At 49.4% G+C, this 15,115-nt stretch overlaps 1 protein-coding gene across 1 annotated transcript; it reads right to left on the reverse strand.

Moving 5' to 3' along the window:
- Positions 1-1,828: 1,828 nt before the first annotated feature.
- On the reverse strand, positions 1,829-13,761 carry LRRC40 (leucine rich repeat containing 40). The gene is made up of 15 exons (XM_066325313.1): positions 13,571-13,761; positions 12,958-13,139; positions 12,662-12,735; positions 11,842-11,971; positions 11,365-11,488; positions 10,962-11,104; positions 10,249-10,421; positions 9,386-9,476; positions 7,126-7,171; positions 6,304-6,412; positions 5,704-5,811; positions 4,534-4,644; positions 3,712-3,789; positions 3,348-3,533; positions 1,829-2,720 (listed from the first exon to the last, which is right to left on the reverse strand). The coding sequence occupies exons 1-15, from the start codon at positions 13,722-13,724 to the stop codon at positions 2,615-2,617; spliced, it is 1,815 nt and encodes a 604-aa protein (XP_066181410.1). The 5' UTR covers positions 13,725-13,761; the 3' UTR covers positions 1,829-2,614.
- Positions 13,762-15,115: the final 1,354 nt, after the last annotated feature.

Consider the following 15,115-nt stretch of genomic DNA (forward strand, 5'->3'; position numbering starts at 1 on the left):
GCCTTGCTTCAGTGCCATCCAGAACTGTAGCTTCGCCTGCAGCATCCCAGAGACGGACTAACCAACTAATTATAGACTCATCTGGTCGTCGAGTGTAATCCTTTCTCAAACCTCGAAGGTCCTTCAGGGAAAAAGAATCAATAGTGGGTCCTGATCTTGTGCCAGCTGGTTGGACATTTGATCTTAGGCCAGTTGATCCGGCTCCCAATCGGGTGTCAGTTAGTTCGGCTTCTGATTTTATGTCAGTTTGTCCAGCTTCTGATTGGGTGTCCTCGGTAGGCCTTGAGGGCCCTTCACCTGCATCGTCATCATCCTCCACTGGTCGATCAGTCTTTTGTGCTCTCTTTGCCCTGGCGACTGCCAGTGTCTTAGACTCCCTGTCTGGTTTAGCTGTTGGCCTGGAGCCCAGGATATTAGCTGCAGCCTGAGTAACTGGAATGGTAACTAGCTTATCTCCCTGTTCCCTTTCTTTTATCTGCTGTCCTTCAGTATCTAGCAGAGTACGGTAAACATGTGCCGGGGCCCAGCTCACTGCAATAATCCTTTTCTGCTTAGTATTACCACAGCACTTCTCTTTCAAATACTTTGCCAGCTCAGCTGGGTTCTGAATTTGTTCAGATGGGAAGTCCCAGACTATAGGATCAGAAAATTCCTTTAAAATTTGGCCCATATCTTCCCATTTCCCACTCCAATCAAGATTTCTCTTTGTTGGCTTTACCCCTGAATCAGAAGTCTCAGTAGTCCCTTTAAAAATCTCAGCTTTCATTTTATATAAACTGCAGACAGTATAGAGAAAACTTACTAAATTAAATGCCAGAAAGATGGTCTCTTTAACACTCAGGGGAAACTGAACATTTTCTAATAGAGATGTAAACAATTCAAAAGAGAAGAGGGAAGACAGAGGCTGAAAAAACTCTCCCCCTGCTTCTCCCCTAACAAACTGAATGCACCACCATAACAACGAACTATACACTCCTGGAATAGATTCAAGCATCTTAACAGCCCTCCTATAAAGCATCACAAGCAAGCCCAGCCCAATGAATATTCTGGTTAGTGCCCCACGCCCCAAAAACTACGTATTAGGAACAATACCAGAGCTATTTCTGGGTAAGGAAATAACCCTAGGTACCACAGAGGTATTGAGACCTCAAAAACGCCTGGGAACCAGAAATATTGGCAGACTTTCACCCCAAATGACATTATGAATCCAGAAAAAAACATCCCAATACACCCACAAAACAATTAGAACCACCAATATTATTATTAAGGTTTTTTCCACTTTCTTTGGCCTCGTTTCCCGGCCAACGCACCAAGAAATGTCCTGGTTTGGAATAAATTAGGGAAGAACCTCTAAAGGAGTCCCCTAAACCAAACCCTCCATCACCCCACCCCCCAGCCCTGGGTTCGGGAAGCAAAAAAAACCTTGGAGGAAAAGTGGAAAAACCCGGTTCTTCCCTAATTTATTCCAAACCAGAACAATGGGATAGGAGGCAGGTGAACCCAGAACAACCTGGAGAAAAGGAGGCTCAGGGGGGGACCTTGTGGCTCTGCACAACTCCCTGCCAGGAGGGGACAGCCGGGGGGATTTGGGATCTGCTGCCAGAGAACAGGGACAGGAGGAGAGGGAACGGCCTCAGGCTGGGCCAGGGGAGGCTCAGGGTGGGCAGCAGCAGGAATTTCCCCATGGAAAGGGAGCTCAGGGATTGGAAGGTTTGGAGCCCCACCCACAGAGCAGCACCCTCACCATTAGAGGTACAACCTGCAGGACACTTGGACATGTGAACAAGTTCTCAAGTTCCTGTGTACAAAGCTCAGTTACAGCCTGCAGGACCCAAAGCAGACATCAATTTATTGTCTCTGTGCAGCACCAGCCCCATTCTCCCTCAGGGGAGCCCTGCACACACCCGCGGCACCTCTCACCACCTCACAGCTCAGGCACTCACACCAGGGGCACTTCTGGAGACAGCAGTGACACGAGATAAAAAAGAGATACAAAACCCACAGTGTTCCCTTCTGCCTTTGGCCCCAGTGCTTTGATGGTGACAACTCTCTTCAAAGCCCAGCTGAGCTGCAGGAAGCACCGTAGCTGAGCTGAAGGCAGCTTTCCTTGCTGTTCTTTATTACAAACAGTGTAAACAGTGTGGGATGCAGAAATCCCCGCTGGAACATGCAGAGGGCAGGGAATGTTTTACAACTGGGTTCAAAGTCCAGGCAGACACCCAGCAAGGAGCAGGAGGAGGATGGAAGCAGTGGAGCCCAGGGGTGCTGATGGGACAGGAGGCACCTGGCTGCTCCTGTGGTGCTGGAATGTGGCTCTGCAGGTATTCCAGCAGTGCCCTTGGCCAGGCCAGGCTCAGTAGGGAAGGCCCAGGGCTCAGAGCTGAGGTGGGAATGCCCAGGCTTAGGGGTGAAGTGGGAATTCCCAGCTCAGGTGGGAATGCTGCTCCACAGGTATTCTAGCACAGCAGCCATGCCCTTGGCCAGGCCAGGCCAGGCTCAAGGCTGAGGAGGCAATGCCCAGGGCTGAGGTGTGAATGCCCAGGGCTGAGGAGGGAATGCCCAGGGCTCAGGGATGAGGTGGGAATGCTCAGGGATGAGCAGGAAATGCCCAGGCTCAGGTGGGGATGCGGCTCCGCAGGTATTCCAGCACGGCAGCCGTGCCCTTGGCCAGCACGGCGGCGCGGGGCGTGCGGAACGGGTTCCCTTCCAGCAGCAGGCTCCTGCAAACAGGGATCAGTTACTGGGGTAAAACCTGCCTGTACCCACACACTCAGCCACTGCACACAGATTTCTGAGGCTTTTGAAATTCCTGGGTGGTTCCTCTTCACTCCTGCCAAAGGAGTTTGGGTTTCTGCTTCCCTCGTTCTCAGCAGCTGAATTTTAATTTATGCTGATAAATCGGTGGGGGTGTAGCACACACCCCACTCCCTCAGCCCCTGCCAGGAGGAGTGAGAAGAGAACTTCTGGAATATAGAAAGAGAATTCCAGAGTGCCTCAGGCTGGCAGGAAGCAGTGGGGTCAGCTGGTCCAGCCTCCCTGCTCAGGGGGTGGTGCACCAGCAGTGTGACTGGGAGCAGGGGAAATGTCACCCCCAAGGCTCCACCACGAGCTTCACACAGCCCACAGACCCTCAACACCACTTCTGAAGGATGAAACAACTCCCACGGTTCTCTGAGAAATTAGGGAAGAGATTACAGAAGAAATTATGTTCTACAGATGGTCAGAGAGACCCTTTTTAAGCAAACCCAACACCCTGCCAGTGGGTGCTTTTTTCCTCTGGCAAACATTCCCTGAAGAACTCAGACAGGAAATGTGTCTGTGAGCAGGCTCCCAGTGACCCCACACACCTGAGGTTCTCACAATTGCCCAGCTCGGGGGGCACCTGGAGGAGGTCATTGTTCTGCAGGTCCAGAGTTCCCAGCTTTTCCATCCCCTTCAGCTGCACGGGGTCGATGGATCCCACCTGGTTGTTGCTGAGCAGGATGGTCTCCAGGGCTGGGAGGTGATACAGGACACTGGGAAACACCTTAAATCTTTAGGAAGAGAAAGGAGAGATAGTCAGAAACAGGGCATTCAAAAGAGGAGCACTTCATGGGAGCTCCCAGCTTATTGAAGTGGCTCCTTGTTCTCACATCACAGGAAAATTGTGTCAAATTCAACCCAGCTCTTTTTATTATTTTATTAAAAAAAAATATCTGAAGAGTTGCTCACCTATTAAAAGCAAGATTGATTGTGTGCAGTTTTTTCAGTGCCTCCATTTCCTCAGGCAAGGCTGTCAGAACATTGTTTCTGTTATCCAACAAAGACAAAACAAGAAGCACTAAACTTAAGTCACGGGTTTGACTGAGAATTCCCAGATCAGCTACACAGTCTGGAGCCAGTTCACTGCCTCAGGGGCAAGAGCATGCCAGGGAATCCCATTTCTGCCAGGAGGACACTCACAGCCTGTCCTCTAAAGATTCCAAAGTATTCCCAAGCACCCACCAACTGCCTGGAAATTTAGCTCCTGGTTTCCAGAGGAAAGCTTATCAAATTGCTCAGACCCTGGAGCCAGAGTGAATCAGTCAGGTCACTCTAAAGCTCCCCAAAAATCAATGGATTGAGCTAATCCTGATCCAAACAATGCCAGAAGCACTTCTCAGGAATCAGAAGAGGCAAGGTGACCACAAGGAACCATCTCTTGCCTCTCTTTCCAGCAGTGCAACAAAATCTGCACCTTCCCTCTCCTAATTCCCAGGATTTTTTGGTGTGGTTTTCTTCTGAGAGGCGGTGAGTGTTTTGAAACAGCAACATCTCAGAACCCTTCTGTGACTGAGGCAGGATCTCTCCCCTCAAGCAAGTCTCAGAACTGGGTCCATTTCCTTCTGTACCTTCTTTAAGCAAGGCCCAAATTTAGGCCACGTCTTATTCCGGCTCTGCCACGGGAGGAATTTTGGGAGTGAGAGATGATTTCAGTGCTGCCATCCCACTGGAACAGATGGCTGCTTTAGGGAGGCAGGGAAAGAAGTTCCCAGCAACACACACACCACCAACCTGAGATCCAAATGTGTCAGTTTCTGGAGCAGGCACAGCTCGGAGGAAATGGAGGAGATTTTGTTGAAGCCCAGGCTGACATCACAAAGTGAGTCTTTCAGCTCCACCAGCCTGAAGCACAAAGGGAAGATGCCTTCATTATGGTTGCTTTGTTAAGCTATTAAAAAACCTGCTTTATTCCACAAATCAAAGCTAACTTGTGGTTTGTTTTTTTTTTCTGAAGGGATTTTGGGGAGATGATGGAATGTCACCTGTGAGAGCTGCTGCTCTTCCAGCCACCCTTAATGTGGGGTAAGGCAAGGCTCATATCATTTATCTACAGTTATCAGATTGCATTTTCTCTCACAAACATTGCTACCAAAGCCTCTTCAGTAAACAGAGCTGGGAGCTATTTCAGAGACATCAGGTGACATCACTGCCATCCCTGCCCTGGAGATGTTTTAACACAGACTTTTTACTCACCTTCCTCTGCAGCCAAAAAAACTGACCAAAAAAAAAAATCCCATTTTTTTCCCCATCTTTTGTTTCTGCTCCCCTGTTGTGCTGTTACAAATTCTGGGAGTATCTGCTGCTGCTTGTGGAAGGTGATTTATTGTACTAACATGCTTTGGTGTAAAGGTTTTAACAGCTCAAAAAGTTCCCTGCTCAACCCCTCAAACAGAATCTCTGGCTCAACCCTAAAACAAAAGGCACTTAAATGAGAAAAGTCTCCTGTCTGGATTGGCATGGAATTCTGAGGCAGCTGCACACTCCCCCACACCTATCCCAGGGAATTCAGCAGCTTCTCACAAAGCATGGGAGGCACAAGCAGCAGCTCCCAAAATTGAGTGTCCAGAAGCTTTTTTGTCCCTCTGGGATTGCACCTCTCCAAGCTGTGCCAGAGGTTCAGTGTTCAGCACACCTGGGAACGAACTGAGCTGTCCCCAAAAACCAGTGTGGATGATTTTTTGGGGTTCCCAGAGGCACAGCAACATTCCTCCTGACACAGAGGGATTATTTGTTCCCAGCAGTGCCAGGAAAAGCTTTTCCTTGGCCGTGGGTGGCCCCAGTGACTGCACAGCCCACCTCACGCTGGGATTTGTGTGCACAAACAGCTCAGGGAGACAAGAGGATGCCGAAAACAAAGGCAGGAGAGCAAATCCCAGGCGGGAATGGCCTTCCCAGCAGTACCTTGGGGGGATCTCCCTGAGCTGGTTCTTGCTGAAGTTCACGGTGGCCACGGGATTGGCACCCACAGCGTCAAACACGGCGTCGGGGATCTCAGCAGCCTGCTTGTCACTGGGACAGGACAGACACCAATTAACCTGCTAATTAACGGGGCATTCCCACCTTTTTTCAGAGAAGATAAAGAGCAGAAGACAGGTAACAGCTGCAGGAAGTTCCCAGCACTGTCCCATGCCCACAATCACCACACAGGATTTTTTTTTTTCTCTTTCCCAAGGGATAACTTGAGCAGACACTCTCCTGGCTACAAAGAGGTTCTGGGATTTAGTGAAAATCATAAAGGGTTTCAAACGTACTAAAAGCACCTGCTGGGATTCAGCACTTCAACGAGTTACTGCAGAGTATTTTATAAAAAAAAAAAAAAAATTCAAACCCCAAAGTCTAAATCTGCCCATTCCCAAGTGCAGGAAATAAAGGGGGAAATACCCATGTGCAGCAGGGTTTGGGGACAGCTTGGTGTATAATAAAGGTGGGGGGAAAAAACCCACAAGCATAAAATAGGCCAGTGTTCTTACACCTTGAGGAATGGGTAACATTCCCAAATACCTGTATTCCAGTAACTTCAGGGTGGTTATGGCATGGATGTTGACCTTGGACTGGCTGGGAAGAGTCATGGCTGTCACAGGAGGCTCCTCATTGGGGCCAGGTCCATCATCTGGGGACACCAGAGGGGTGCAGGGACACAGCTGAGCTGCTCTGAGTGGCCCCAGGCAGCTGCCACCACCCCTCTCTAATCCTGCTCTGTTCTGGCTCAACTCAAAATCATCACATTCAGGTTATTTCAATAGTTTCCTAATAAAAGGTTTTTTACCACCTTGGATTTGGGGGGTTCTTTTAGGGTGAAGGAGGGAGAAGGGATGACCTGGACTTTGCAAAGCAGGGGAGGGAGCACTGGAGATGTGCTGCTGGCAGCTGCTCCGTGGGGTAGGGAGCTGGAAAACTACAAAATCCAGGGAATTCTGACTGGAAATGATGACCTAGAGCAGCTTTATCCACACCAGCACATCTGACCACATTTCAGTCAATTAATATTTACAAATCCTCCCTTGTGAAGTTCCTTCTGATTACTCCCCACAATCCACAGGAAAAAGCTTTGGCATGCCTGAAGTGGGAATTCCCATCCAGCTGAGCAGGGTGAGTCTGGTTTTGTAAAGGATAATCCTCAACTCAGAATTTTTATGATTCAGTATTAGCTAACAGGACAAGAAAAAGAAACAGAAATATCACAGCAAACTGTTGAGTAAAGGAAATTATTACTGCAGGACAACTGATGAGACCTGGGTTTAAACAACCATCCTCCCTAAATTCTAATTTGCTTTAATTTCTCAGAATATTCTCCTTAGAATGAAGTGGAAGAAAGCAACATACCTTGGATTTTGCTCCTCAGATACTTCAGCAGCTCCTGGGTGCCTTTCTTTAAAAAAGAAACAAACCCCAAGTCACTCAGCAGTATTTGTGCAGCTGGGGGGACAATGAAGAGGGACAATGCCAGCACACAGGTGGAGCCACAGCACTCCTGACTAAAAATCCCACTGAAAATCCCACAGCAGCTCGGGAGCTTGGCTTAGTTAGAATTTTATTTATTCCAGATGAAAATTTCTGTTCATGAATCACAGCCTCAGGCTCCACTTTTGTAGCTCCTTATGTGAAGATTTTTGCCACATCTAAGACGAAGTAAAAAAATTCCAGTGAGCTTGATTTTCCTTTTAAAAAGCTCCAGCACAATTTGCTGAGGAGAGCACATTCACAGTTTGTCAGCGAAGCTGACTGCTCACTGTTCTGTTACTTTGTTATGGCCCAAATAATAAACTCTGGGAAAACCATCCCAGTTTTCATCATCTGCAGGGATTTTTAACAGCTCCAAAGATTTCCCTCAGTCCTCTCACAGCAACTTCCAGTGGTCAGACACAGTTGCCCACCTGCACAAACCTGTGAGTAGTGAAGCCAAATCTCCTCTGCACTGTTTCTTTTAGGGGAAAGGCAGGTTTGGGGTAGGATTTCACAGATTTGGGGTAAGATTTTACAGGTTTGGGGTACGATTTCACAGGTTTCAGAAGCAGGGATTGACCTAAACTGCTGGATGTGAATGAACATTTCTCTTTCCAGCTGACACAGCCTAAGAGACTGGATGAACACAGAGGGATAAAGGAGATTCAAGTAGATGTTGGAAAGGAAGGAATTGTCACAAGGAGACAGGCAGGGAGAGTGGGGCTGTGCTGAGCATGGCAAAGGAAGGCAACAGAGAACAAGGGAAGTTATCAGTGAAAGCTGAAGGTCAAACTGAAATCTCAGTAACAGACACGTGGGGAGGAAAGCAGAGAACAAGGCAGAGCCAAGTAATGGCATGGGAGTTAACAAAAATAGGCCAGGATTTACCAAAAATCAACTGGAAATTCATCAAGAACCAGGAATGGGATTGGGACTGGAATGAGAGGCCTGAGGAGGAGAAGGTGAGCTGGGCAGGACTGGAGAAGAGAAAAAAAGGAATCTGCTCCTCCTTCACACTCACCCCAGTCCTTTATCTCAGTATCCACCTGCTCCAAGCAGTGCCTGGGGAGTCCTACAGCTCCTCCATCAATTGCTCCTCTAAATCAAGTGGAAAAAATCTAGCCAGGCAGAGAAAATTGCAGCGAGATGAATTTACAGTGCTGGTGATGGATCCAGGCAGCACAAATAGGGCATGGCCTGATGGGCTCCTGGTGCCTGGCCTTTGCTCCAGGTGAGAAATACAGCCCAGGAGTGACAACTGCAGCTGAAGCAGCAAATCCTCAGTAATGCAGGGAACGGCAGAACTCCAGCAGGCCTGACTCAGATTCCTTTCTAGGAGCACTTTGGACAAGTGCTCATTAACTCAGTGCACACTCTGCTCCCTCAGCCAGGCACACGAGGGTTTCCCCTCTCCTGACAGATGTTACAGATTTCATTGCAACACACACTTGTCAGTTCTGCTTATTTTTGGAGCATCCCAGTGCTTTGGGAACACTGATTTTACAACCCTGGCAAAGGCACAGAAGTAGCAATGTACAGCACCACTGAGGAGAGGGGCCTGCCAGGGAAAAAAATAACAGGGAATTCTGCAGCAGGAGTGATGCCCACACTCCAGCCTCCCTGCTGCCCTAAGGACTCGTTTTCTTGGGAAAACTCAGACCCTCCCTGCAAGAGAACAGAAAACTGAATCCTAGATCCTTAATTAAGATAAACCTCAAAGCCAGGGCAGGGACACCTCCCACTGCCCCAGGCTGCTCCGAGCCCAATGTCCAGTCTGGCCTTGGGCACTGCCTGGGATCCAATTGCAGCCCTGTGCCAGGGCCTGCCCATCCTGCCACGGAGGAAGGAATTCCTGCCCAAAATCCCATCCAGCCCTGCTCCTTATCCTGTCTCTCCATCCCTTGACCAAAGTCCCTCCCCAGCTCTCTTGGAGATTCTTCAGGCCCTGCAAGACCACACTGAGATCACTCCAAATCTTCTCCTGCTCAGCCTCAACATTCCCAGCTGTGCCAGCCTTTCCTCCCAGCAGAGCTGCTCCATCCCTCTGCCCATCCTGGTGTCTCCTCTGGATCCTCTCCAGCAGCTCCAGGTCCCTCCTGTGCAGATGTTCACACACACACAACCAAACCCCAGTGCTTACCTGCAGCAGGTCTCTCCGAATGGTCCTCAAAGGATTTCCCTCCAGGGCCAGGAATTTCAGCTGAGGGAGGTTCCCCAGGGTGTAAGGCAACCTGCAGAGGGAAACAGATAAATGATCCAAAACAGATAAAACTGATTCCAAAGCAGCACCAAAACAACTGCTAAAAAACATGCAATGCCTAGTCAGAGGGGATACTGAAGCTCAGGTGTAAAGGAAAATATGCAGGATTCCAGATTAATTTAAGTTGGAAAAGCTCTCCCAGACCATCAAGTCCAAGCTCTGCCTCACCCTCACCTTGTCCCCAGCCCAGACCCCTGAGTGCCACCTCCAGCCCTTCCTGGGACACCTCCAGGGACGGGGATCCAACCCTCCCTGGGCACTGCCAATCCCTGAGCTCCCTTTCCATGGGGAAATTCCTGCTGCTGCCCACCCTGAGCCTCCCCTGGCCCAGCCTGAGGCCGTTCCCTCTCCTCCTGTCCCTGTTCCCTGGGAGCAAATCCCAAATCCCCCCCAGCTGTCCCCTCCTGGCAGGGAGTTGTGCAGAGCCACAAGGTCCCCCCTGAGCTCCTTTTCTCCAGGCTGAGTCCCTTTCCAGCTCCCTCAGCCTCTCCTGGGCTCCAGACCCTTCCCCAGCTCCCTCAGCCTGTCCTGGGACTCCAGACCCTTCCCCAGCTCCCTCACCTGCTCCTCACAGCACTTCCAAGTCACGGGCAGAACACAGAACATTTTGCAAGTCCCAGTTTGATCACAGCAATCCCACAACACACTGAGGGTTCCTTCCTTTCAGCACTGAGTCATTCCTTAAGTGCCCTTCCCACAGGAAGGAAGGAGCTGTCACCACCCAGCTCAGGTGCCACTATTACCTACTGATGTCATTGTTGGCCAGGTCGAGTCTCTCCAGCTTCTGCAGCACCGTGATCTCCTCGGGCACTGCCTTGATCTTGTTGTCCCTGAGCTCCAGCACACACAGGGAGCTCAGCTGCTTCAGATTCTCTGCATTCAGGATTTCAATCTGATTCTCCCCAGCGTGTAATTCCTACGGCAACAAAGAGCACCACAAGTGTGGTTAAATTACTTTGTAACTTATCTCCTAAATCATGACATCAGCAGTCATCAGTATGATGATGTGGAGAATATGGGTATCTTGATTCCCCTTCATCTGCCTCCAAAATACCTGGATATAACCTGATTATGTTAAAAGGAAAAATCAGTGTATTTACTCCGTAGTTATGAAAGAAAAAGGATAATGAACAAAGTGAATTTATCCAGAAAAAGTTCCCAGAGATAAAAAGTAACTGTTGCAGGCAGTATTAGATCCAGCTTTCAGTCCTGCCTCTCCTAAACACTTCTCATTTTCCAAATCTGCAAAGTCCTGCAAACTCATCTTTCAGAAGGCTGAATAATGAGGGCAGTAAGAGAAGTTGCTCCTGGGGACACATTAAACAGAGTCCTAAACACAGAGCTGTCATCTGGCTTTGATCACAGCATCTCACAAAAGCCTGTGTTTAAAGTCACTGCCATCATCCCAAAGTTTACAGCACATGCCTTTCCAGCAGAGCAGCCATTCCAAGCTCACCTTCAGCAGCTTGCAGGAGGGAAACTCCGGCAGGGAACGCAGTTTGTTTTTCCTCAGGTAAAGCTGCTCCAGGGATGCCATGGTTGCTAATTTAGCAGGTACCGTTTCCAGGTAATTTTTGGTACAATCCAGTTGCCTCAAGCCTGTGGAAATCAATGTCCAGGGACAAACAGAGAGAGGAGAAGCTAAAAATACCCCTCTACAGCAGCATAATTATCCCAGGGTTTAATTTAAAACAAACACAACAACATTTTGCTAAACAGATTCTCGAAGTAATAACTCAGATTTTTCTTGAGAAAACAGTAACTCTTTAAGGATCTATTTTAAAACCCTGCAGTGCACTGCTGAACATAAGCACAGCACTGGCTGTTTGGCATTTAAAAACCCGAGGGAAGTGATTTACTTTTCATGGCACTGAGATCTGCAGGCAGCTCCTTGAGCTGGTTACAGGCCAGGTTGAGCCGCACCACGTTCACCAGCAGAGCAAAGCTGCTGGGGATGGCTGTGAGCTGGTTGTTGGACACGTCCTGCAGATTGAAACAGAGAGAGGAAGAGGTGAGACGTGTCTGAAACATCCCAGGAGTGCTGCTGGTGCAAAGTTAATTAGTGGCAGAACAGTAAAATTAGATGGCTGACAACTGGCACGAGTGTGAGAGAAGAAACGACTCCCCCAGGACTGACAGATCACCGAGGATTTCAGCTTTCCCAAAATATGTCAAACCAACAACAAACTAAAAACAACCCCCACCATGCAACAACTGACATTGCAACAGTCACTGGAATATTCTCCAAGTTCAGCCACTGAACCCGACGGATTTTGAACTAGCAGTGGGAATCAATCCTTTCCAAAGAAAGAAATGGGTTTGAAGTTGTGCTTTACCAGCTCCTCCAGGCTGAGGAGCTGCCCCAGCCCCTCGGGCAGCTGGCTCAGCTCGTTGTGCTGCACCAGGAGGCTCCTCAGACGGGGCAGCTGCAGCAGCTCCTCGGGAAGGCTCCTCAGTTTGTTGTGGCTGGGGTGGGAACAGAGAACACAAAGGGAAAGGACAAACACTCAGGAGTTTTTAGGATTGTAACTGCACACAGAACATTTGTGTCTCACAGCCTGCTGGTCGGGACGTTGCCACCTCTAAGGAAAACTTGGCTCCTGGGAACAATTAATTATCTTTATTTATTTGTTCAAGAAGACTTCTAATCCTGCTCTGAATTTACAACATTCGAGATGGATCCCAGGTTTTTTTTGTTTATGTACTTTGCACATGCAGTGGATAGCATAACCTCTCCTTGTGCACAAATTTACAAAATTACCCCAGTAAACAAAAGATTCTGAACCTTCCAGCAACAAACAAGATCTACAGAGTTATTTACAAAGTGCATTATTCATGACTGGAAATGTTTTATCCTGAGAACTGCCAGACTGAAGGAAATAAATGCAAACAAATATTTTGTGTACGATTATTCAGAACATCACTGTTTGCACCTTCCAATTGTGACTTTGAGTATCAGTGAAAACAATTTAAACAAATTCAAGGCCACCAGTTTTGATCCAAGGAGGATAATATAACATATATAATATAAAATAATACTCTACAGTGAGTAATCTGGAATTAACTTTTTGAAAGAAAGGTTGCTATCCTACAATCTCTCTTCACACTGAAAGTCATTGCAGCATTTCTTGTGTTTGTTCTGTGACATAGCCTTACCTGACATCGAGTTTCTGGAGATTTTCAAGTTGCCCTAAAGCAGAAGGAAGTGATGTCAGTTGATTGTCATGCACCTGGAAAAGAGAGGTTTTAGAGCACAGTTACAAATTTGTACTTTGGAGGGGTTTTTTTCAGGCCAACCCATTGGGAAGAATTCCTCCCCAACATCATCCCAGTCCTCTGGCAGCGGGAAGCCATCCCCCCCCTTGTCCTGGCACCCCAGGCCCCTGTGAAATGGAAACCAAAGATCCAGGACAACGTTTCCCCATATCCTGCCAAGGGATCTTTGTACTCACATCCAGCATGGTGAGGGCAGGCAGCAGCTGCACATCCTCCGAGAGGCTCTGCAGCTTGTTGGAGGCCAGGATCAGCTTGGTCAGGTCCGTCTGCTCCCACCAGCGATCGGCAGCCCCGAAGGACAGGTTCTGCTGGGCTTCCTCCGGAGTGTCCAGGTTGATCCTCCACACGTGCTCGGGCACTGCGGCACAAACACAACCGTCAGCTGAACCTCTCGAGTGTTTGCTCCAATATTTCACTGCCCAGCGTGTTTTTTGTGTATAAAAATCACCGGGTGGGTTTGGGCTGCGAGGGACCTTAACGATCGTCTGGTTCCAACCCTTGTGCCTTGGGCGATGACATACATAGCTAAATATACACGGATGCACACAGACATATGTGTGTACATATATAAAAACATACATAGATACACACATCTCTATAGTCGCTCTACTGCCCATTGTGATCCAGAGACATTTTTGCCGAGGCAACAAGAAGAAACCGATAGAAACACGCCCGAAACAGACAACAGCGAGCGGACGGCGAGCAGATGGTGCTCCCCATGGTGCTCCGCCCGCAGCCCCGCGGGATCCCGGGCCAGGAGGGCCCCGCGGGCGGACCCGGCTCACGCACCGTGGGTGAGGCCCCGTCCCGCCAGGTTCAGCTGCCCGCTGCGCCGCGCCAACCGCAGCAGCCCCTGCGGCACCGGCGGCTCCGGCTCGGCCGCCCGCCGGAACCCCGGCCCCGCACCGCCACCGCCCGCCCGCGCCCGCCGAGCCGCCGCCATGGCCGACACAGCCCGAGCGGGGGCCCGTGCGGGAGCCGCCGGCAGCCGGGGCCGGGGCTGGGGCCGGGGCTGGGGCCGGGGCCGCCTCGCAGGCGGGGCTCCTACGGGCGGAGCCGGCCCGGCCCCGGCGCCGCCATTTGCCGCCCCGCCGTGCCGAAATGGAGCCCCGAGCGCGCTGCTCGGGGTGTTGAACACGGACACGTGAGGAGCAGCGAATGGATCGGGGCTTTTACATCAGTTTATTGGTTTTTTCCTTTCCCCTCAGCCCGGCGTGCGGCTACGCTGCAGCCTCGTGGGGGGCTGTGGGTGGTTGGGCTCGATGATCTTCACGGTGTGTCCCAACCTCAGCAGAATCTCAGGATGGTTTGGGTTGGGAGAGCTTTAAAACTCATCTCATTCCTTCCCTGCCATGGGCAGGGACGCCTTCCACTCTCCCAGCTGCTCCAAGCTCCATCCAGCCTGGCCTGGGACACTTGCAGGGATCCGGGGACAGCCACAGCCGCGCTGGGCACCCTGTGGCAGGACTTCCCCACCCTCCAGGGAACAATTCCTGCCCAACGTCCCGTCCAAATCAGCACATGGAATCAGCCCCCGTGTCTGCAGATCCCACCAGAAGCTCCCAGTGAGAGGAAAATTATAGGAAAGGAATGTGGTCCCACGTTATATTGTAGCTCCCTTCATTCTGAAACAGCCTATTTGTGTTTCAAACATTCCCCTCTTTGAAAAATGCTTCTATGAGTAGTTCCATTGAAGTGAAAAGTAATTAGTGAAGGTTTAAATACATTAGTCAAGTGTGTGATTTAGGAAACTCACTTCAGGCACTTGCCCTTGACTAAGGATATTGGCCTCATTAGTTTTTTACCAGTGTTCTTTCATTCTCCTCCTTTTTTCTTCTCTCTCAGTGGAGGCAGAAACACCCAGGAAATACTGAGTATTTAATCTCATTATTAAAAGAAAGAGTGGTGCTTAAAAACAGGTTTTAAGGACTTCAGAGGGTGAGTGCTCTGTGCCTAAGGGCCCCTGGTAAAAACACAATGTCAGCTCCCTCTCATTCAGCTTCAATGCTGTTGGAAATAGTAACTAAGTTCCACAGGGAACATTGCTGACAAATTCAAATTTGGAATTTAAATAAGCTTTTGGCAATTCAGTCCAAGACACGGCATCTGTGATATTTCATAAGTAGAAATGTGGTATCTGGTGAGGCAGGACAGTGAGTGTCTCCTACTCTATGAATCAGATGCGGTAGAATTTCAGCTTGATTAATAAATAAGGCTTGTTTTATTTACATTCAGGAACATTTATGGGGAAACACATTAACATAAAGCAACAAACTCATCAGGAAACAGCGTGATTTGTACTGTGTTGACTGCAAATAGTTTTATTTTTCCTCT

Source organism: Sylvia atricapilla, chromosome 9 (genome assembly GCF_009819655.1).
Source record: "Sylvia atricapilla isolate bSylAtr1 chromosome 9, bSylAtr1.pri, whole genome shotgun sequence".
Taxonomy (NCBI): domain Eukaryota; kingdom Metazoa; phylum Chordata; class Aves; order Passeriformes; family Sylviidae; genus Sylvia; species Sylvia atricapilla.

Coding starts and splice junctions, on each gene's coding strand:
- LRRC40 (XM_066325313.1), bottom strand. CDS start 13,724: ATGGCGGCGGCTCGGCGGGCGCGGGCGGGCGGTGGCGGTGCGGGGCCG. Junction 6,413..7,125: donor TCTGAGGAGCAAAATCCAAG/GTATGTTGCTTT, acceptor TGGTGTCCCCAG/ATGATGGACCTGGCCCCAAT. Junction 3,534..3,711: donor ATCAATCTTGCTTTTAATAG/GTGAGCAACTCT, acceptor CTCTTCCTAAAG/ATTTAAGGTGTTTCCCAGTG.